The sequence below is a fragment of the Cucurbita pepo genome, chromosome LG15 (genome assembly GCF_002806865.2).
Source record: "Cucurbita pepo subsp. pepo cultivar mu-cu-16 chromosome LG15, ASM280686v2, whole genome shotgun sequence".
Lineage (NCBI taxonomy): Eukaryota > Viridiplantae > Streptophyta > Magnoliopsida > Cucurbitales > Cucurbitaceae > Cucurbita > Cucurbita pepo.
The window spans coordinates 6,880,851-6,905,168 of NC_036652.1; the positions used below are offsets into that span (position 1 = coordinate 6,880,851).

General features: G+C 37.0%; 3 protein-coding genes and 1 pseudogene across 3 annotated transcripts; 1 reads left to right on the forward strand and 3 right to left on the reverse strand.

Annotated features, from left to right (window-relative positions):
- Positions 1–243: 243 nt before the first annotated feature.
- On the reverse strand, positions 244–1,047 carry LOC111776422 ((R,S)-reticuline 7-O-methyltransferase-like). Its single transcript, XM_023655858.1, has one exon. The coding sequence runs from the start codon at positions 1,045–1,047 to the stop codon at positions 244–246; it is 804 nt and encodes a 267-aa protein (XP_023511626.1).
- Positions 1,048–2,408: 1,361 nt separating this feature from the next.
- Positions 2,409–16,605, reverse strand: LOC111811483 (xanthohumol 4'-O-methyltransferase-like). Its single transcript, XM_023698353.1, has 3 exons — positions 15,835–16,605; positions 14,523–14,776; positions 2,409–2,608 (listed from the first exon to the last, which is right to left on the reverse strand). Exons 1-3 carry the CDS (start codon positions 16,573–16,575, stop codon positions 2,566–2,568), a joined length of 1,038 nt encoding a protein of 345 aa, XP_023554121.1. The 5' UTR covers positions 16,576–16,605; the 3' UTR covers positions 2,409–2,565.
- LOC111811484 ((R,S)-reticuline 7-O-methyltransferase-like) lies at positions 5,611–6,426 on the reverse strand. The gene has a single exon (XM_023698354.1). The coding sequence runs from the start codon at positions 6,394–6,396 to the stop codon at positions 5,611–5,613; it is 786 nt and encodes a 261-aa protein (XP_023554122.1). The 5' UTR covers positions 6,397–6,426.
- Positions 16,606–18,187: 1,582 nt separating the features above from the next.
- The window catches only part of LOC111811482, a 17,779-nt pseudogene continuing 11,648 nt past the window's right edge, over positions 18,188–24,318 (forward strand).

The window sequence follows — 24,318 nt, forward strand, 5'->3', positions numbered from 1 at the left end:
GAGATCCCACATCGGTTGGGAAGGAGAACGAAACATTCTTTATAAGTGCGTGGAAACTTCTTCTTAACATACATGTTTTAAAAACCATGAGGGAAGCCCAAAGAGTTAGCAACAGACACGTTTTAAAACCTTTAGTGAAAGGCCAAAGAGGATAATATCGGTTGTTAACGGAGTTTGGGATGTTACACCGACCTATTAGCACTTTTTAAAATTTAAAATTCTATCCAACACAAAATTGAAAGATTAAGTACTTATTGGACACGAATGACCAAATAGACATAATTGAAGCATACAAACCATGAGGAAAGCAGCATCAGCCTTGGGAATACAATCAAACATATTGCCACCAACATGTTGAACACCAATGTATGGTGATGAAGAAGCAACAACATGTGGAAGATCAAAGTTGATGCCTTTAATCCATGGGCAAGCCTTGACTATCATGCTCAAGCTTGTACCATTCCCACTACCCACATCCACTAAACACTCAACTCCTTCAAAAATCTCTCCACAATCTTCAAGTATTGCAGGCACACTCATCACCCTCGCAGAGCATGCCATAGCATCATTAAATATGGCGTTGAATATTGGGTCAGCAGCAGCGTAGCTCCATAAATCCTTGCCATGAACAGCCTCAAATGGTGCTGCTCCATTGTCTTTAATTCGCGCGCTGAAGCCATGCCATGCTGCGAGCATCACCGAGTTGCTTTCCACTAGAAGAAACGGAGCCAGGCTGCTGTCGCTGCTACTGGCAAGCAGCCGAGACAAAGGTGTATGGCTATAGCATGTGAGATTTTCGCCTGTGATTTCTTGTTTGAAAATGCCACGATGAACCAAGAATCGCAGGAAGCGGTGTAGGAGTGAGGAAGAACAATTTAAAGAAGATGATAGCTCGGAGAGTGTCATGAGGCCTCCATGGCTTTCGATTGTGTCACCAATTTTGAGTTCAATGGCACATTTTACCATTTGCATTGGGATGAAATTAGATATATATTGTTGAGGATTATTGGGAGTGAGTCCCACGACGTTGGTTAAGTGGAAGATCATGGGTTTACAAGTGAGAAATACTATGTCCATTGGTATGAGGCCTTTTGGGGAAATACAAAGGAAAGCCATGAGAGATTATGCTCAAAGTGGACAATATTATACTATTGTGGGGAGTCTTGATTTCTAACCTGGTATTAGAGTCATGCCCTAAACTTAACCATGTCAATAGAATCTTCACATATCGAATAAATAATTGTTAGCCTCGAACGTGTAGAACAAAGGGTGTACTTTGTTCGAGGGCTCCAGAGAAAGGAGTCGAGCCTCGGTTAAGGGGAGCCTTATAGTGAACTTTATTCGAGAGGAGGATTGTTGAAGATTATTGAGAGTGAGTCAATGAGAGCTTAGGGTTCGTTTTAATTGTGTTTAATAATTGATTTCATTTTAATTTATATATAAGTTCATTAAGTTAGAAAGCAATTACTTACCTTTAATTTTTCAATCTTTCTATCTTTCATTTAGAAATATCTATCGGTGGGGTAGAGACGAGAAAACCTTTTCCATCCCTATCTTGCAAATTTTCCATTTACTTTTATTAGGGCTAGGAATCCCCATTGCATCATTGTCACTCGTTCCTCTCTCTAATTGATGTGAGATCTCACAATACACTCTCCCTCGGGGCCCAACATCCTCGCTGACATACTACTCGATGCCTGGCTTTGATACCATTTGTAACGGCCTAAGCCCACTGCTAGTAGATATTGTCTTTTTTGAGCTTTCCCTTTCGAGCTTCCCTTCAAGGTTTTTAAAACGCGTCTGGTAAGGAGAGATTTCCACACTCTTATAAAGAATATTTCATTCTCATTTTCTTCCCTAAACGATGTGAGATCTCACTGACAAACTCATACATTTCTATAGAAAATAGTTAAAGTTTTATACATATATCATTTTAAAAATCAAGTGCAGAATAATATATTTTATTCTATTAAGAAACAACCTAAAGGTGATGGAAATTACGTCCCTTGTCTTGCATACTCGTTACCACTAATGGTCGCAATAAGACTATGACGATAATGATTCATGATCAGAATTTGAATTAGGATTCAAAATACAGATTTGTTACTAGATGGTTCCGACCTACGACATGGTCATATTATTTACTCTCTTATAAAAGTGAAGATTATCTTTACATATATCTCCCGCATGCTTTGTCCTTATTTACCTGTATCGTTGGAAAATTCTCTTGTGGCCACCCAATATAGATCTGTTCTAACCAAAAGCCCGTTTAACTCTCAAATTTCTATTCAATTTCTTTAAATCTTTATTAGCTATCCTATTTTTAGGATCTCATTCAAATGTGGTATGGGTTCATTTACGTTACTCCATTTAAATCATTGTGTGTACAATAATAAATAGAAAAATTCTAAGAAAATAAAGCCACTTTTATTTTTATGAACGGGATTACATACTGAACGACATTCATACAAGTCACAATTTGAACATAGCTCAAGTGAGATCTCTTTATTTTTCAACTAAGGACAAGCATACAAGAGAAAAGTATTCATTTTGGATAAAGATATATCAAGGGAAGGCTTGAATGACAGATTGAAGAGCTCGAATGGGNTGCGTGGAAACTTCTTCTTAACATACATGTTTTAAAAACCATGAGGGAAGCCCAAAGAGTTAGCAACAGACACGTTTTAAAACCTTTAGTGAAAGGCCAAAGAGGATAATATCGGTTGTTAACGGAGTTTGGGATGTTACACCGACCTATTAGCACTTTTTAAAATTTAAAATTCTATCCAACACAAAATTGAAAGATTAAGTACTTATTGGACACGAATGACCAAATAGACATAATTGAAGCATACAAACCATGAGGAAAGCAGCATCAGCCTTGGGAATACAATCAAACATATTGCCACCAACATGTTGAACACCAATGTATGGTGATGAAGAAGCAACAACATGTGGAAGATCAAAGTTGATGCCTTTAATCCATGGGCAAGCCTTGACTATCATGCTCAAGCTTGTACCATTCCCACTACCCACATCCACTAAACACTCAACTCCTTCAAAAATCTCTCCACAATCTTCAAGTATTGCAGGCACACTCATCACCCTCGCAGAGCATGCCATAGCATCATTAAATATGGCGTTGAATATTGGGTCAGCAGCAGCGTAGCTCCATAAATCCTTGCCATGAACAGCCTCAAATGGTGCTGCTCCATTGTCTTTAATTCGCGCGCTGAAGCCATGCCATGCTGCGAGCATCACCGAGTTGCTTTCCACTAGAAGAAACGGAGCCAGGCTGCTGTCGCTGCTACTGGCAAGCAGCCGAGACAAAGGTGTATGGCTATAGCATGTGAGATTTTCGCCTGTGATTTCTTGTTTGAAAATGCCACGATGAACCAAGAATCGCAGGAAGCGGTGTAGGAGTGAGGAAGAACAATTTAAAGAAGATGATAGCTCGGAGAGTGTCATGAGGCCTCCATGGCTTTCGATTGTGTCACCAATTTTGAGTTCAATGGCACATTTTACCATTTGCATTGGGATGAAATTAGATATATATTGTTGAGGATTATTGGGAGTGAGTCCCACGACGTTGGTTAAGTGGAAGATCATGGGNATGTCTAGCATTAATCCCACATCCGACAGATTATTTTCTTCTTTTTCCTCAAGAACTGCTTCTACAATTATTACTTTTCCCGTCTTTTTTGGGATTGCTTCTCTGCATTTCTTCAAAATTTTGATGCATGTCTCGTCATCCCAGAGATGTAGAACCCACTATCAAATAATCTCAAAGTCAATAAAAGAAGGGAAGTGATAATATTTTGACTGAATGGTAGTAAAATTCTATAATGTAAGACAAATAGGTTATAATGTAAGACAGGGAAGTGATAATATTTTGACTGAATGGTAGTAAAATTCTATAATGTAAGACAAATGGTAGTAAAATTCTCTATTTATAATCATTTATAAAATCAAATAGGTTAAAAGGACACCTAAGTATCATTAGATATTTGTTTATAATAAAAGGTCAAATATAATAATTATGGTAAACTATAATGTAAGACAAAATATCCTCAATCATACGAGATAAAAGAATCAAATATGATATATATGGTAACCCATAATTCAAGACTAAATCTCGCCAGCTGAGAGTTGTTTTTGAAATTTTAAAAATTCAAAGTAGGTCTTGAAACACTTTTTGTGAATGTCATCAACTTAGTTAGGAGGAGGCGTCTAGTTGGGTGGCATGACCATCAAAAACTGTAGAGGGATAGTTGAGGAGTGGAAGGGCCTTAGTCGAGCCGCGTAGAGAGAAAAAAAAACAGAGAGAACGGAAAATTCCCACCAGAATTTCTGCAAATCCAACCTTGGAAGATGCAGTTAAAAATGGAATGGGGATGAAACGAGAGAGAGAGTATGGAAATGGAGAAAGAAGAAGGAAGAAATTGAAAAAATAGAAATTTACTGGTCAAAGAGAAAGTCAAGACGTTAACAAGAGATCGACAGAGAGTAGGATCAAAGAAAGAAGAACTATTAGCTATTAGTTAGCAATCAGGTGTTGAGAACCAACGATGGGGTGTGGACTCTAGAGACTTCAGGGAGAGGCTTTAGAATTAGGGCAATGTCTCTATTTTGATAAAAAGGCAAGAGATAGAGAGAGAGGGGGTTCGATGGTGGCTGTGAAGAAAGAATAGAAGAAGAAGAGGGCAAAAATTGAGAATGCAGTGTATTTTAGACGAAGAAAGAAAGAGAAGGGTGGAGATGAGTGAGGTTTGCGTCTTGTGGACTGGTTTTCTATCGAGCAAATGGGCACGAGTAAGAATATCTCGAGCATATTTTGCAATTGGAGTTTACGCTGGTTGGAGAAATAATCGGCGCCATAGCAGGTGGTGAAGTTCTAATGGACAGAGATGGAGCCACACCCCCTAGGTACAAAGACGGTGTTGAAGTTGGAGGAGTCGCCACAGTGGGCCAAGGAGCCGATTTTGACGAGGAGGCCGAAAGGCGACTTGGTTGGCAAAGAGGCCACTGCGGTGCCCAGAGCCTGGCCTAAAGAGTTGGCAATTAAAGCCGGCACCTAGATTTCGAAGGTAAGTCTCTCTGCAGAAAGTCGATGGGTATGTCGAGATTTTGTATATTTCCGATGAGAACACTAATAAGGATCTTGAGGTTAGAGTTTCTAGGAAGGATGAAGGGCCGATAGGGAAGAAAATGAAAGTTGAGGTTGTATGTAGAGAATATGGTGAAAGGTGAGCTTGCAAAGGATGATTTGGAAGACAAAATGATGGAGCCGAAGAGTAATCAATCGGCTTCGCCTGCAACAGCCATGACGATTGCCTCTGCAGTGCTAAAGTCAGCAGTGGTGGCGGAGAAGAAGATTCAGAAGCTATGAAGAACGATTCAATGACTTACATTAGACACAAATCTAATCAAAATTTTAGACATAAATTAGAAAGTTTAAGGATTTATTAGATAAATTTTATAACTTTTAGACTAAATTGACTCACGATTGAAAGTTTACCGACCTATTAGCCATTTTTTAAAATTTAAAAACGTATCAAATACAAAATTAAAAGATTATTAGACACTTATAAACGACCAAATAGATATAATTTAATCATGCATGTATACCATGAGGAAAGCAGCATCAGCCTTGGGAATGCAATCAAACATATTGCCACCAACATGTTGAACACCAATGTATGGTGGTGAAGAAGCAACAACATGTGGAAGATCAAAGTTGATGCCTTTAATCCATGGGCAAGCCTTGACTATCATGCTCAAGCTTGTACCATTCCCTCCACCCACATCCACTAAACACTCGACTCCTTCAAAAATCTCTCCACAATCTTCAAGTATTGCAGGCACACTCATCACCCTCGCAGAGCATGCCATAGCATCATTGAACATTGCATTGTGTGTTGGGTTAGCTGCTGCATAGCTCCACATATCTTTGCCATGAGCAGCCTCAAATGGTATGGCTTCATTCCCTTTAATTCGCGCGCTGAGGCTATGCCATGGTGCGAGCATCACTGGGTTGCTCTCGAATAGAAGAAGTGGAGCCATGCTGCTGTCGCTGCTACTGGCAAGCAGCCGAGACAAAGGTGTATGGCTATAGCATGTGAGATTTTCGTCTGTGATTTCTTGTTTGAAAATTCCACGATGAACCAAGAATCGCATGATGCGGTGTAGGAGTGAGGAAGAACAATTTAAAGAAGATGATAGCTCGGGGAGTGTGATGAGGCCTCCATGGCTATCGATTGTGTCACCAATTTTGAGTTCTATCGCACATTTTATGATTGCCATTTCAACGAAACCAAATATGTATTGCCAAACTTGAAGACGAGCGTGTTCATGCTCTTCCTTCTTTGAAATGGATTGTTTCAAAGCAAAGTCCATTAGGGATTGTGTATCTTTTTCAATCAGGATGATATCATTGTTCTTTCACATCCATATGTATATATAGATTGGGAGAGAGGGAAAAAGAAAGGATAGTTAAATTATTAAGTTTTGTGTTGAATGTGAAATCTAAAATTTTGATCATTTATCATTAATGAACTTATTTAACATAATTAGACAGGTTTAATTTGATATTGAACCAATGCCATTAAATAGTTACCAATTATCATTATTAAAGTTACACGGACTTAAAGTTGTCATGAATATGTATTGTCATAACTCTTATTAAGTTGATAAGAGTTATCAGAATTAGTATTGTTATGCATATATAAAAGCTTGTCTGCCATTGTTTTGAGACAGATTATTGTCATTTTGTATTTGTCAAGTGACATTTAGGTCAGACACAGAGTACCATTGTTTTGAGACATGAAGTTATTGTCATTTTGTACTTGCCTAGAGGCAATTGGGAGGATGTAACGACCCAGGCCCATCGTAGCAGATATTATCCTCTTTGGGCTTTCCTTTTCGAGTTTCCCCTCAAATCTTTAAAACCCGTCTGCTAGGGAAGATTTCCACTCGGTGTTTTGTTCTCCTCCCCAACCAATGTGGGACATCACACATGAATTTTGTTGAGAGGCTTTGTAGTGTGAGAATGTGAGAGATACACTTGTAAACATTTTGGTTATAGTGATTGGTTACCTCCCGTGGATGGAGGAGACTTTCTTCTCTCCAAACCATGTAAATCTTTGAGTCTTTTTGTTTAATTTCTGTTTGTGGGTGTGTGAGTGCGATCGATCTTGTTTTCACTTCTAATACAACAATTTGAGTATCAAAACATCGAAGGCTGTGACGTTGGAACACGAAAAAAAGAAAGAAGACTTAAATTATTAAGTTTCGTGTTGGATGTGAATTTTAAAATTTTGTGCCTAATTGAATTAATCGACCTAATTAGACATATGTTGAATTTCATATCTAAGAGTAAAATTTTTAATTTTTTTATTAAAAAAGGAAATATCTTAAATGCCAATGCCATTAAAGCTACCAATTATTATTATTAAAGATACGTCTCTATGAACTTAATTCTTATAAATATGCACACACCACCCTAGCAAGATNCCTCCCGTGGATGGAGGAGACTTTCTTCTCTCCAAACCATGTAAATCTTTGAGTCTTTTTGTTTAATTTCTGTTTGTGGGTGTGTGAGTGCGATCGATCTTGTTTTCACTTCTAATACAACAATTTGAGTATCAAAACATCGAAGGCTGTGACGTTGGAACACGAAAAAAAGAAAGAAGACTTAAATTATTAAGTTTCGTGTTGGATGTGAATTTTAAAATTTTGTGCCTAATTGAATTAATCGACCTAATTAGACATATGTTGAATTTCATATCTAAGAGTAAAATTTTTAATTTTTTTATTAAAAAAGGAAATATCTTAAATGCCAATGCCATTAAAGCTACCAATTATTATTATTAAAGATACGTCTCTATGAACTTAATTCTTATAAATATGCACACACCACCCTAGCAAGATTTTAAAAAGATGGACAATGCCCACATTAATAAATATGCAAAATTAATTTCTATTAACAAAATTAAATGGGACGAAGATGTAGATAGAGACCAGATATCTATTCTTAGTTTAACTGGCGAGGGGTTTTGATCTATTTGATCTTATGACATGGATATACATCGAAATAGAGTGAACATCGTAATGTTGAACGTTGATTCTAAACTTGTAGAAAGAGACCGTAGTGATTTGATATTGAATATGATATAAAGATCCATTGCCATTATATCTTTAGTCTTTTAGTCGATAAATAGTTTATTATTAAAAATGCATAATTAGTTATGTAATTAAAAGTTGACATTTATTGTATTTTTAATAAATTTAGTTAGATGTCGGTGGCTCTTATACCTTTTGTGTCGTCCTTATCTCCTATTTCAATTTTCATTACTCTAAAATTCTCCCTCTATTTTTATGGACATGGTTTATGAGAAAATTTTCCATTTATGTGGGTACTCATGCTAAATTAAATGTTTAAAACTTCTTCTTAAGACGGTGTCATGTATTTATGTGTTCGAAAACATATTTAAACGACACAACAAAAAACTGAATAAAAATAAATAACGTTAAAGTTAAAAAGACCTTATTGATCTAACCTAAATCTAAGTAAATAAATACAGCTACCTTATGCATATGCATGTGTCATGGTCTCGAATTGCAATGTCATCGTCAACGGTACAAAAATGTCTTGTCTTTACCTGAAAAAGAAATAGCACACAACTTGAGTATTTAAGAAATACTCATTAACTGACCCCACAATTGGGTCGCGGAACGCAAACACATGTAGCTCATGATATAGGGACCTATCATTTAAAAACTATCATAGGGGTGGCCTCCTATTTGGACAAAAATTGAATGTGTAGTACTTCCCTAGACATGACCCACACGTGCGAGTGTGGATTTCCAAGCGGTTCGCACCCCCTAGACCCATCATAATCGAGTTAGCTGTTTGTAGCGACATCCGAAGGTCAGCAAACCCCTGAGTGTCATGCGAGGCATGATCATCATCATCATCATAGCGTACGTGTCTGTACTCATTATCATAAATGGGAAGTATCCCGATGTATATGTACACACACAATGCATGAGGTCCCTATAGCTTTCATCTTTAAATTATCTTCGTGACACAACCCTATACACCGTTTATATGTTACACTAAGCACTATGTAGATGTTGGTCTTCATATGTTTATCATCATTAACTTCAATTAGGGTTGTCCTTAGAAAATAACATCGCCATAATGCATCGTGGTATTCAATACATGCACTTCATCTCGATATGGAATAACATCATGTTAATTCATCTCATCATCATACAATATTACGTCACCATATTATCATGCATCATCATCATCATGTCATCATCTCATATCATCATATCATCCTATAATATCATCATATAACATCATCATGTAATGTTGAGATATGATTCACAGTATTCAAAAACGATATGATTCAAAGTAGTTGAGATATGATTCAATTATTCAAACTACCAAGATTTTAGGAGATTTTAGGAGATTGTTAGTAGATTTGAATTTTTCTAGATTTCGATGATTTACTATTTCTTGTCCAGTGTATAAGCTATAAATATTCGAATTGTGTAACCTCTAAGTATTGAGTCAATAGACAATAATAAAGCACTGCAGCATTCATCTATTTTATCTATTCTTATCTCTTTCACTATCCCTTTTTCCAACAATTTTGGTATTAGAGCCAAGTTCGTTCGACACGAGGGCGAGTGATTATTTTCTTTCACAAAACAAAAATGGCAGTAGCTGGTTTTTCTTCCTCTACACCGTTGTTACCAATCTTTAATGGTGAGAAATATGAGTGGTGGAGCATCAAGATGAAGACCTTGCTCAGATCGCAGGAGCTATGGGACTTGGTGGAGCACGGGTTTGTTGATGTATTAGAACCCACAATAGAAGAAAATGAGAGAGTAAGAGAAACCAAGAAAAACGATACCAAGGCTTTATTCATTATTCAGCAAGCAGTTCATGAGACTATCTTTCTCACGAATTGCAGCAGCAACCACATCAAAGCAAGCATGGTCAATTCTACAGAAGGAGTTTCTAGGAGATTCAAAGGTCATGATAGTGAAATTGCAATCTCTAAGACGTGATTTTGAAACTCTACTCATGACGAATGGCAATGACGAATGGCGAATCAATTGCTGATTTTTTATCAAGAGCAATGGCAATAGTCAGTCAAATGCGTACCTATGGAGAGAAAATTTCAAACGAAACAATTGTTGCAAAGGTGTTGAGAAGCTTGACTCCAAAGTTTGACCATGTGGTGGCTGCCATAGAAGAAGCTAAGGATCTATCCATACTCTCCGTTGATGAATTGATGGGCTCGCTTCAGGCTCATGAGGTAAGAATCAATAGAGCATAAAAAAGGAACGAAGAAAAGGCACTACAGGTGAAGGAGACAACCAACAACGTAAACAACGAAAGAGAAAATATTCATTTAGCAGGTAGAAGTCGTGGAAGAGGAGGATTTCGCAGCTTCCATGGTGGTCGTGATAACAGGGGTAGATGGAGAAGTGATGGACAGAGATAATTCAATGAACAAAGGAATGTCATACAATGTTACCATTGCAGAAGGTATGGGCACACAAAATCTGATTGTTGGTATAAAAATCAACGAATGAATTTTGCAGCAGAGAATGAAGAAGAAGAAGAAAAGCTGCTTATGGCATGCATGGATACTAATCCAAAAAAGGGGTGACTTATGGTTTGTTGATAGCGGATGCTCGAACCATATGACAGACACCAAATCCTTATTCAAAGAGCTTGATGAGACGCAAAAAATTAAGGTGCAACTTGGAAACACAAAAGAGATGCAAGTTGAGGGAAAATGTACAGCGAAAGTCGAAACCAGTCATGGTAAGATAAAACAATTAGATAATGTTCAATTTGTACCTGATTTAGGGTATAATTTATTAAGTGTTGGACAAATGATGACTAGAGGACATTCAGTTCTATTCGATGACAACACATGTGTCATTGCACATAAAGTTCAAATTGCCATGACTTCAAATAAGATGTTTCCACTTGATATTTCTAACATGGAGGATTTTGCTCTTGCTGCTAGCACAAAAGATGACTCAACAGTATGACATCTCAGATATGGACATCTTCATATGAACGACCTGAAAATATAAAGGAATAAAGGTATGGTTTTCGGATTACCAAGAATTGACTCAACTAATTTATGTGAATGATGCATTTATGGCAAGCAGACTAGGAAGTCCATTCCTTTTGAAAAAGCTAGAAGAGTTTCACATTGTCTATAACTAATTCATACTCATTTATGTGGGCCAATGCAAACGAAGTCCTTGGGTGAGAGTATATATTTTTTACTATTCATTGATGATTATAGTCGCATGAGCTGGGTTTACTTCCTACCACATAAGTCAGAAACTTTTCAGAAGTTCCAGATTTTTAAAGCTATGGTAGAGAACCAAAGTGGCTGTCACATTAAAGTTCTTCGAACAGACAGAGGTGGCGAGTTTATATCTCTAGAGTTCAATCTATTTTGTGAAGAAGAGGGCATCCAAAGGGAATTAACAGCTCCCTACACTCTAGAACAAAATGGAATCGCTGAACGAAAAAATTGAACTATTGTGGAGATGGCAAGAAGTATGTTACAAGCAAGGAGACTTCCAAACCAATTTTGGGCAGAAGTCGTAGCAACATCTGTTTATCTGTTAAACATCTCATCAACAAAGGCGGTTATGAATCGAACTCCTTATGAAGCATGGCATGTAAGAAAACCATTTGTAAGTCATTTACGAATCTTTAGTTGTGTTGCTTATGCTTTGAAACATCCTCAAATTCGTCAAAAGCTTGATGAAAAATCTGCAAAATGCATTTTCATTGGCTATTGTACTCAATCAAAGGCATATAAATTATACAACCCCATCAGTAAAAAGATTTTAGCTAGAAGGGATGTGATATTTAATGAAAACGTGAGTTGGGATTGGAGTAAAGAATAGGAGCAACAAAAGATTACAGTTGAAGTTTCCCCAAATGAAGAGACAAGGGTTAACTCCAGTGCATCTCCTAGTGCCTCCACTGCAACACAAAATGTGTCAAATTCATCATCTTCACCATCACTAAATAGCGATTCTTCTCTTGAAGAACTTTCGGATGAGACACCTCCAAAGAAGTATAAATCTTTAACTGACATATATGCATCATGTCAATTTGCTCTTAGTGTTTCAGATCCTATGAGTTATGAAGAAGCAGCTGAAAAAGAAGAGTGGAAGAAAGCCATGGTAGAAGAGATGCAGTCCATTGAGAAAAATGGAACATGGGAGATGGTTGACTTACCAAACGAAAAAAATGCAATCAATTTGAAATGGGTGTTCAAGACAAAATTTGCACCCGATGGAAGCATACAAAAGCATAAGGCCCGTCTTGTAGCAAAAGGGTATGCACAACAACAAGGTATAGATTTTGAAGAAACTTTTTCTCCAGTAGCTCGTTTTGAAACTGTAAGAACTATTCTAGCATTAGTAGCAGAATTGCGGTGGCCGGTTTATCAGTTTGATGTTAAGTCAGCATTTCTTAACGGAAATTTACAAGAAGAGGTTTATGTAGCACAACTAGAAGGATTCATAAAGAAGGACAAAGAAACAAAGGTATACAAGTTGAGAAATGCACTATACGGATTAAAGCAGGCCCCTCGAGCTTGGTACAGCAAGATTGATGGGTATTTTCAAAAGAAAGGATACATGAGAAGTGAGAATGAGCCTACTTTATATGTGAAGAAGGAAGGTAAAATTGATTTCATCATCATTTGCCTCTATGTTGACGATATTATTTACACCAGCTCTTCTAACTCTCTTTTGGATAAATTTAAGTCTAAAATGATGAGTGAATTTGAGATGTCAGATATGGGTCTATTGCACTATTTTCTTGGTCTTGAAGTATATCAAGTTGAAGATGGAATTTTTATTTCACAAAGAAAATATGCCAAAGATATTATGAGTAAATTTGGTATGCTTAATTGTAAGCCTGCAGCTACACCTATGAATATTAATGAGAAATTACAACATGATGATGGAGCAAAAATGACAGATGCTAGAAGGTTCAGGAGCTTGGTTGGCAGACTAATTTACTTAACTCACACACGACCCGACATTGCATTTCCTGTCGGTATTATTTCTAAGTTTATGCAACATCCTTCAAAGGTTCATTATGGAGCAGCAAAAAGAGTCTTACGTTACATTGCCGAAACTGTGGAGTATGGAATTTGGTATTCTAAATTCTCTAATTTCAAACTATATGGATTCACCGATAGTGATTGGGCAGGATCATTAGATGATAGACGAAGCATTTCAGCCAATGTTTTCACTTTAGGGTCAGGAGCGATCACTTGGAGCTCAAAGAAGCAAGCAACAGTGGCGTTGTCAACGTCAGAAGCAGATAATGTTGCAGCAACTTCAGCAGCGTGTCAAGCCATTTGGCTAAGAAGAATGTTAGCTGATCTTCAACAAGAGCAAAAAGGGGCAACAAAGATATTTTGTGATAATAAAGCAACTATTTCTATGACAAAGAACCCAGCACTCACAGTAGAACAAAACATATTGAACTTCGACATCACTATATTCGTGATCTTGTTGCAGACGAAGAAATTGTCTTGGAATATTGTAACACCGATGAACAGCTAGCCGACATACTTACCAAGGCTTTGTCAAAAGAAAAGTTTTGCTACTTCAGACGATTACTTGGCATTTGCAACTTTGAATCAAGGGGGAGTGTTGAGATATGATTCAAAGTATTCAAAAAGGATATGATTAAAAGCAGTTGAGATATGATTCAAATATTCAAACTACCAAGATTTTAGGAGATTGGTAGTAGATTTGAATTTTTCTAGATTTAGATGATTTACTATTTATGGTCCAGTGCATAAGCTATAAATAGTGTAACCTCCGAGTATTGAGTCAGTAGACAATAATAAAGCACGTCAGCATTCATCTATTTTATCTATTCTTATCTTTTTCACTATCTCTTTTTCCAACATATAACTCAGTCACATCTTCATACATCATACATCATACATCATACGTCATACATCATAATTACAAACATAAATGACAATGACACGTGCATGCGCTACTACACACATGTAGTCATACATCAAACAAGTCGTCCAACCTATCCTATAGTGAGGCCACTTGCATGGTTGACGCGTGCCCTTCGTTTAACATTTCTATATAATTAGGGTGTTCAAGAATACATATTTTCTCCATTAGGTCCTATTTCATATAAAAATATGGTTAACTTTCGAATCACTATGAAAGTTGGGCAAATAGAAATTGAACGGGTCACAATCAAACTTACACGTGCCTCCACCCACCAGGAAGGAGGCTAGTCGCAAGTCCCACACGCAAGTACCACGAACGGGCCATTTTATCTGAGATTTAAATCTCTTATTTTTTAAATAAAAAGACTGACAAACATACAAGAGAAAAGTACATTCAAATAGTCCTTTTGGATAAAGATCTATCAAGCGAAGGCTTGAATAACAGATTGAACAGCTCGAATGGGTGTAATGGTGTGTCGAGTAAAACCAGCTTGATGAAGAACATAAGCCCATTCTTTAGCTGTTCTTTCCTTGCCGTCGTTGGTATGAGCCATCATCACCATGTCTAGCATCAATCCCACATCCGACAGGTTATTTTCTTGTTTTCCCTCAAGAACAGCTTCTACAATTATCACTTTTCCTGTCTTTTCTGGGATTGCATCTCTACAGTTCTTCAAAATTTTGATGCATGTCTCATCATCCCAGTCATGTAGAACCCACTATCAAATAATCTCAAAGTTAATATTCTTTTTCATCCAAAAATTTCACCTCATCTATATTCGTTTGCACGGTATTCATTTAGTTCATGAAGGTTATTGGTTATTGAACTTTACAAATATCAAGTAAGTTCTTGAATTTCAAATTTAGTATCTATTAGATATTTAAATTTTAAAAATATGTAGATGCATCACTATATTAGACACAAATCAAAGCTTTACCTATTTAGAAAGTTTAAGGATCTATTAGACAATTTATAAAAAATTTTGTTAAATAGACTCACGATTGAAAGTTTACTGATTATGAGATCCCGTATCGGTTTAGGAGGAGAACGAAGCATTCTTTACAAGTATGTAGAAATCTCATAGACTTGTTTTAAAACCTTGAGAGAAAGCTCAAAAGGGAAAGCGAGGAAAATATCGGCTAGTAATGTGTTTGGGATGTTACAAATGGTATCAGAGACAGACTCCGGGCGATGTGCCAGTAAGGAGGCTGAGCCCCGAAAGGGATGGACATGAGACCGTGTGTCGACAAGGATGAGAGCCCTGAAGGGGAGTGGATTGGGGGGACCCACATCGATTGGAGAAGTAAACGAGTGCTAGCAAGGACGCTGAGCCCCGAAGAAGGTGGATTGTGAGCCGAAGGGAGGGGGGTTGGACCCAAGGTGGTGTACCAACAAGGACGAGGGTCCCGAAGGGGGTGAATTGGGGGAGTCCCATATCGATTGGAGAAGGGAACAAGTGCCAACGAGGATACTGGGCCCCGAAGGGGGTGGATTGTGAGATCCCACATTGGTTGGGGAGGAGAAAGAAACATTTTTATAAGTGCTTGGAAACCTCTTCCTAACATACACGTTTTAAAAACCATGAGGAGAAGCCCAAAGAGTTAGCAACAGGCACGTTTAAAAACCTTGAGCGAAAGGCCAAACAGGATAATATGTGTTAAACCCGGGGTTTAGGATGTTACACTGATCTATTAGCACTATTTAAAATTTAAAATTCTATCAAACACAAAATTGAAACAACGAATGACCAAATAGACATAATTGAAGCATACCAACCATGAGGAAAGCAGCATCAGCCTTGGGAATACAATCAAACATATTGCCACCAGCATGTTGTACACCAATGGGTGGTGGTGAAGAAGCAACAACATGTGGAAGATCAAAGTTGATGCCTTTAATCCATGGGCAAGCCTTGACTATCATGCTCAAGCTTGTACCATTCCCTCCACCCACATCCACTAAACATTCAACTCCTTCAAAAATCTCTCCACAATCTTCAAGTAACGCAGGCACAGTCATCACCCTCGCAGAGCATGCNGTTGGGTTAGCTGCTGCATAGCTCCACATATCTTTGCCATGAGCAGCCTCAAATGGTATGGCTTCATTCCCTTTAATTCGCGCGCTGAGGCTATGCCATGGTGCGAGCATCACTGGGTTGCTCTCGAATAGAAGAAGTGGAGCCATGCTGCTGTCGCTGCTACTGGCAAGCAGCCGAGACAAAGGTGTATGGCTATAGCATGTGAGATTTTCGTCTGTGATTTCTTGTTTGAAAATTCCACGATGAACCAAGAATCGCATGATGCGGTGTAGGAGTGAGGAAGAACAATTTAAAGAAGATGATAGCTCGGGGAGTGTGATGAGGCCTCCATGGCTATCGATTGTGTCACCAATTTTGAGTTCTATCGCACATTTTATGATTGCCATTTCAACGAAACCAAATATGTATTGCCAAACTTGAAGACGAGCGTGTTCATGCTCTTCCTTCTTTGAAATGGATTGTTTCAAAGCAAAGTCCATTAGGGATTGTGTATCTTTTTCAATCAGGATGATATCATTGTTCTTTCACATCCATATGTATATATAGATTGGGAGAGAGGGAAAAAGAAAGGATAGTTAAATTATTAAGTTTTGTGTTGAATGTGAAATCTAAAATTTTGATCATTTATCATTAATGAACTTATTTAACATAATTAGACAGGTTTAATTTGATATTGAACCAATGCCATTAAATAGTTACCAATTATCATTATTAAAGTTACACGGACTTAAAGTTGTCATGAATATGTATTGTCATAACTCTTATTAAGTTGATAAGAGTTATCAGAATTAGTATTGTTATGCATATATAAAAGCTTGTCTGCCATTGTTTTGAGACAGATTATTGTCATTTTGTATTTGTCAAGTGACATTTAGGTCAGACACAGAGTACCATTGTTTTGAGACATGAAGTTATTGTCATTTTGTACTTGCCTAGAGGCAATTGGGAGGATGTAACGACCCAGGCCCATCGTAGCAGATATTATCCTCTTTGGGCTTTCCTTTTCGAGTTTCCCCTCAAATCTTTAAAACCCGTCTGCTAGGGAAGATTTCCACTCGGTGTTTTGTTCTCCTCCCCAACCAATGTGGGACATCACACATGAATTTTGTTGNAGGAGAATGAAACATTTATTACAAGAGTGTGGAAACCTCTCCCTTATAGATGCATTTTAAAACCGTGAAGTACATAATGGGCCAAAACGGATAATAGAGATAGTGTTCGTTATTATAATACAAACCCACTGTTATTATAATTAACGACATTGGTACCAATCCCAACTCGAACTAGTTTGAGTGTTTGAGGAACTAAACATAGGACAGTCTTACAAACATAAGTAAGTTCAAATTGTGTTTTTTGGACATGGACATGTCAAAGAGGTGGTGGGGATGAATAGGGAGAATATAATTCATGTTTCTGGCTCGATTTAGTCAATGTAGAGAAATCTCTTTATATTTTCTCCCTATTTTTGGTTTAAATGGAGATTTTACGGTTCTAGATGAGTCTCCATGTTATGGAACCGTGCGATCTAGTGGAAACCTTTGGATTAAAAAAAAAGAAAAAAAAAAAAAGAACTTTAATTAAGAAAAAAAGGGGATCGCAATTGATGTAAAATATTTTGAAATAATTCTTGTGCTCGACTTTGTCTAGACAATAAGAAGTGGGGAATCAAAATGAAATCTTAAATAAACTTTTTCACCTAAAAAAACAAATGTTTAGCCACTAAAAGGAATGTGTATCATTTCTAAATCTAACATTTTAAACATTTTTCTTCGTTGTGTTCGGGTGATTGAATCAGTCGAGTCTTATAAAAATTCATTATATATCATATTCTCATCAACATGTCTCTATTTAAACAATTTGAATCAAATCATTTATAAGGTTACAAAACAAGTCCGTATTTATAATGTTACTTAGATAAAATATCCAACTTTGTCTATATTCTAGAGATTTTATACGATGCAATATCGTAAGTGTTCATTGTCAAGCTTAATTTTGGTGATACGGAGTGTTGAGTATCGTTTTTAAGATTGAGTTTCTAGTTCAATTAAATAATACTTCAGATTCTAGTGGTATAGGAGCCAGACACTGAGTCAGTGTATCAACGTGGACACTCAAGAAGGATGAAATGTCAGATTCCATATTAGTTGGAGAGAAGAAAGAAACATTCATGGTGGGAAACATTCCTTCTAATGGTGAGGAAATCTCTCCCTAACAGACGCGTTTAAAATCGTGAGACTGATGACGATACATAATGCGCTAAAGCGGATCATATCTGCTAGCGGTGGGTTTGAACTATTACAAATGGTATCAAAGTTAGACACCGAATAGTGTACTAGCGAGGATGCTAAGCCCTAAGGGGGTGGATTGTGAGATCCCACGTCGGTTAGAGAGGAGAATGAAACATTTATTACAAGAGTGTGGAAACCTCTCCCTTATAGATGCATTTTAAAACCGTGAAGTACATAATGGGCCAAAACGGATAATAGAGATAGTGTTCNGACATGGGCGTTTGAGCGTAGCTTTTGGTGGGCTCTTCTTTGAAAATTCCTCGATGGATGAGGAAGCGTAGGATGCGGTGTAGAAGCAATGGAGAGCAATTTAAGGAAGATGATAGCTCGGTGAGTGTCATGAGGCCTCCATGGGCTTCGATTGTGTCGCCAATTTTGAGCTCTATGGCACATTTTATGACTGCCATTTCAACGAAACCAAATATGTACTTCCATACTTGGACTTTGATATCATTGTTTTCTTCTTCTTCTATCTTCAATTTGGAGTCTTTGCTACCAATATCATCCATTATTACTTCAAATTGTCTTAATTTGTTCTATTCTAACATATATATATATATATATAGTGCCAAAGGGAAAATGCATGCCAGTGGTGGTAGTGGTTTATGGAAGTTTTTCCACTTAATAATTCTAATAAATTAAAACACATTTTAATTATTATTTGTTTGATAAGAGAAAAAAGATATTGGAAACCTTGTGGATACTACTTTGGGTGGAGAAAGTTCCGTCCAATTATTGCTCTCTTAGTTCTCGTTTGTTGGAATTTGAGTAGATTCCATTATATAAAATATTTTAATTAATGGAATGTCTGGTAATCTTAATAAAAATAAATTAAAAATTTTGCAAGAATTTAATAGACAATTTCTTACGTAAAACATGTTAATAAATTCAATAATATTCATAAACAAAAATATAATACTGTCATATCCTACCTTAGTTAGAGAGGAGAAAGAAACATCTTTGTAGGGGCGTGGAAACCTTTTCATTTTAAAGCTGTGAGGAAAAGCCCGAAAGGAAAAATTAAAAAGAACAATATCTGCTAATGGTGGGCTTGGAGCGTTACAAATACAGTATTTCATATCATTTCTAAAAACTCAGGGTTGGTGATGGGACGAATACAGAGAATATAATCTATATCCATGACTCCATTTTCTATTGGATTTTACATTTCGAGATGAGTCTCTCCATTATGGAACGTACAAGTTGAATGGGTCATCTATGAATGGCGGTAACCTTTGGATTAAAAAAAGGAAAAAAAAAATTAATTAAGAAAAACGAGATTGCAATTGATGGAAAATGTTTTGAAATAATTGTTATGCACGACTTTCTCTAGACAATAAGAGGTGGGGGATCAAAATGAAATCTTAATAAACGATATTCTCCTGCCATATGATTACGTTATTTACTTTTTGCTTCTAAGATTATTCCCACATATTTCATCATATTTTGTCATCGCTCGCATTAGCAGATCACCCCACATAAAATTGTTGTTTCAAGAAAAAATACGCTATTAAGTCATTGAAAAAGAAGGTGTTTCTTATAGATATAGATAATAACTTTCATTTCCTTCGAGCTTTTATTAATCATCCTATCCTCAGGATAGCTCTCATTCGAATGTAATCTCAATTCATTCATGTATCTATTTTACTCGGGTGTCACATTGAGAGCTAAGAATAAAGAAGTGTCGTAAGTAATTTGTCGGGCACTCAAGAAACAACACACTAGGGTCCAAGAATAAAGGAGCAAAAGAAAAAGTATCACAAGTGTTCGGGCCCCGGGATACACAAGTGTCACATGCCACAGTGAAATGATATTTAAGGACCACTACACAAGAACACACTAAGGGACAAAAATAAACATGCATCGATGATTAAAACTTACAAATATATATCAATACAGTGTTCGAGATAAATCACATTTATATTAAAAAATTTGATCGAGAAATATGACTTAACTAGTTTAGTTAAGTTCTAATAGAAATATTTATGGTACTTAATATACTTAAAATTTGGTATATTAGTTTGTAAGATTAATGTAAATTTAAAGTATATCATTATAATATCAGTTGTATTAAGTATATAAATACAAATTCATATAGTTAATATTTGATATGCTAATTATACAACTAAATATATCAAAGTAAAGTTGATTAGTTGTGTAAATAGATATACTAAGAATTATAACCACACTCGTATACCAAAAATCAATATAATTAAACCGAGAAAATTCAAATAACCACGTTGATATAATGTCAGAAAAATTGGTATATTATATTGTGACATCCGAATATATGAATGGACCTAGACCACATCTAAATGAGAATGATTATGAGGAGAGGATAATTAAGAAACGCTTAAAAAATTGAAAGTTATTACCTATACCAACAAGGTGTACCTTCTTTTTTGGTGATTCAATCAAAGATGAGAGCAATTCTATGTTAGATGATGCATGTGAGTGAGGACAAAATATGTTGGAAACACTCGTGTTAGGCTGTGGGGATAGTTTTGTAAGGAATATGTAACGGCTCAAGCTCACCGCAAGCAGATATTGTCATTTTTGGGCTTTCAGTCTCAGACTTTCCCTGCACCCTTATAAAAAAATGTTTTGTTCTTCTCCCTAACCGATGCGGAATCTCATAATCCACCCTCCTTTGGGATCTAGCGTCCTCGCTAGCTCTCGTTTTCTTCTCCAATCGATGTGAGACCCCCCAATCCACCACCTTTGGAGTCCAACGTCCTTACTGGCACACCGCCTTATGTCCACCCCCTTCAGAGCTTAGCCTCTTTGCTAGCACACTGGCCAGTGTTTGGCTTTGATACCATTTGTAATGGCATAAGCCCACCTCGAACAAATTTTGTCCTCTTTGAACTTGTCGTTTCAGGCTTCCTCTCAAGTTTTTTAAAACGCGTATGCTAGGCAGAAGTTTCCGAGAATGATCGTACTATCAGTACAACTAAAAGGAGAAAACTCAAATAACAAAATTGATGTAATAATTTAAGCAAACAACTAAATTTCCATTGCCAATCACATTTCTTCTCAAAATATCTTACATAAATTTAATATTGACCATCCAATAATCTTTTGCTATAAATTCGATCATAATGATTGAAAAGATAACACAATAATTATGGAAAAGGGCATCAAAATATCAAATAACTACACGAAAACAATTCCAAAATGGATAAGAATCGAACCAAAAGCAATTTGAAAATGTGGGAAAAAGACATAAAACTTTTTAGCCTTTATGCTACAAATCAAATAACTTTTTTTTTGACTATTTTATATCGCGTTTATACTTCGGTTTTATCTAGATTGATTAAGACATTTTTTTTATTACGAGACCAGATCTTCGAGCTTCATTTATATATATACACACAAAACTTGTAAGAGGTATAGAGAGAGCATCAAATGGAAATTAGCCACAAAAAATGTTCATCCCAAAAGGAAGAAGATGGGCAAGCCATAACCCAGATGTGGAAATACACATTTGGGTTCACCGAATTGGCTGCAATAAAATGCATCATAGACCTTAAAATTGCAGACATTATCGAAGGTAATGGAAGCCCCATGACATTGGCAGAGCTATCCACTACTTTAAACTGTTCTTCCACCCTCCTTTACCGCATCATGAGGTTCCTCGTTCATCGTGGAATTTTCAGGGAAGAAACCACCAATGAGAGCCATATAGGCTATGCGCACACACCCTTGTCTCGCTTGCTTGCCACCAACGTTGAGAACAGCATGGCTCCCATGATTCTGTTTAAAATTAGCCCTGTGATGCTTGCACCATGGCAGTGTTTGAGCGCCCACTTAAAGAACAGTGACACTTCACCATTTGAGATTGCTAATGGGAAGGATATATGGAGTTATGCTGCAGCAAATCCGGAGTACAATGTGCTGTGCAATGAGGCCATGGCTTGTTCTGCTAGGGTCACTACTTCGGCTATACTTGAAGGGTGTGGTGATATTTTTGATGGAGTTGAATGTTTGGTCGATGTGGGTGGAGGAAATGGTAGCACTTTGAGTATTCTAGTCAAGGCTTGTCCATGGATTAGAGGTATCAATTTTGATCTTCCACATGTTGTGTCTGCTTCACTCGAGTACGATAACGTGCAGCATGTAGCTGGTGATATGTTCGATTTTGTCCCTAAAGCTGATGTTGCTTTCCTCAAGGTTTGTACATCTATTTGGGTCTTGTGTGTAGGTGGTTCTAATTTTATAACGGATTAAGCCCATCACTAGCAAATATTCTTCTTCTTAGGGTTTCTCCTCTGTCTGTCATTGAGAGGTTTTCACACCCTTATAAACAATGTTTTTGTAACCGACCAAGTTCACGTCTAACAGATATTGTTCTCTTTGGGTTTTCTCTTATAGACTTTCTCTCAAGGTTGTAAAATGTTATCTGCTAGGTAGAGGTTTCCACACTCTTATAAAAGATGTTTTGTTCTCCTCTCCAATCGATGTGGGATCTCATAGCTTTGTTCACCTCTCCAATCGATGTGAGATCTCACAATCCAACTCACTTCGGGGCCCAGCATCTTCGCTGGCACTCGTTCCTCTCCAATTGACGTGGGATCTCACAATCCATCCCCCGTCACTGGCACACTACCTGGTGTCCACCCCCTTTGGGGCTCAACATCCTCGCTGACACACTAGGCTTTCTAGGCCACGTCTAGCAGATATTGTCCTCTTTGGGTTTCTCTTATAGACTTCTTCTCAAGGTTTTAAAATGTTATCTGCTAGGTAGAGGTTTCTACTGATGGTGTTAATGTAACACATGCGGAAGCAATTTGGAATGGAGGATTTTGCTCTTGCTGCTAGCACAAAAGATGACTCAACAGTATGACATCTCAGATATGGACATCTTCATATGAACGACCTGAAAATATAAAGGAATAAAGGTATGGTTTTCGGATTACCAAGAATTGACTCAACTAATTTATGTGAATGATGCATTTATGGCAAGCAGACTAGGAAGTCCATTCCTTTTGAAAAAGCTAGAAGAGTTTCACATTGTCTATAACTAATTCATACTCATTTATGTGGGCCAATGCAAACGAAGTCCTTGGGTGAGAGTATATATTTTTTACTATTCATTGATGATTATAGTCGCATGAGCTGGGTTTACTTCCTACCACATAAGTCAGAAACTTTTCAGAAGTTCCAGATTTTTAAAGCTATGGTAGAGAACCAAAGTGGCTGTCACATTAAAGTTCTTCGAACAGACAGAGGTGGCGAGTTTATATCTCTAGAGTTCAATCTATTTTGTGAAGAAGAGGGCATCCAAAGGGAATTAACAGCTCCCTACACTCTAGAACAAAATGGAATCGCTGAACGAAAAAATTGAACTATTGTGGAGATGGCAAGAAGTATGTTACAAGCAAGGAGACTTCCAAACCAATTTTGGGCAGAAGTCGTAGCAACATCTGTTTATCTGTTAAACATCTCATCAACAAAGGCGGTTATGAATCGAACTCCTTATGAAGCATGGCATGTAAGAAAACCATTTGTAAGTCATTTACGAATCTTTAGTTGTGTTGCTTATGCTTTGAAACATCCTCAAATTCGTCAAAAGCTTGATGAAAAATCTGCAAAATGCATTTTCATTGGCTGTTGTACTCAATCAAAGGCATATAAATTATACAACCCCATCAGTAAAAAGATTTTAGCTAGAAGGGATGTGATATTTAATGAAAACGTGAGTTGGGATTGGAGTAAAGAATAGGAGCAACAAAAGATTACAGTTGAAGTTTCCCCAAATGAAGAGACAAGGGTTAACTCCAGTGCATCTCCTAGTGCCTCCACTGCAACACAAAATGTGTCAAATTCATCATCTTCACCATCACTAAATAGCGATTCTTCTCTTGAAGAACTTTCGGATGAGACACCTCCAAGGAAGTATAAATCTTTAGCTGACATATATGCATCATGTCA

What these genes read in the sequence shown, in the direction of transcription:
- LOC111776422 (XM_023655858.1), bottom strand. Translation starts at nt 1,047, where the DNA reads ATGATCTTCCACTTAACCAACGTCGTGGGACTCACTCCCAATAATCCT.
- LOC111811484 (XM_023698354.1), bottom strand. Translation starts at nt 6,396, where the DNA reads ATGGACTTTGCTTTGAAACAATCCATTTCAAAGAAGGAAGAGCATGAA.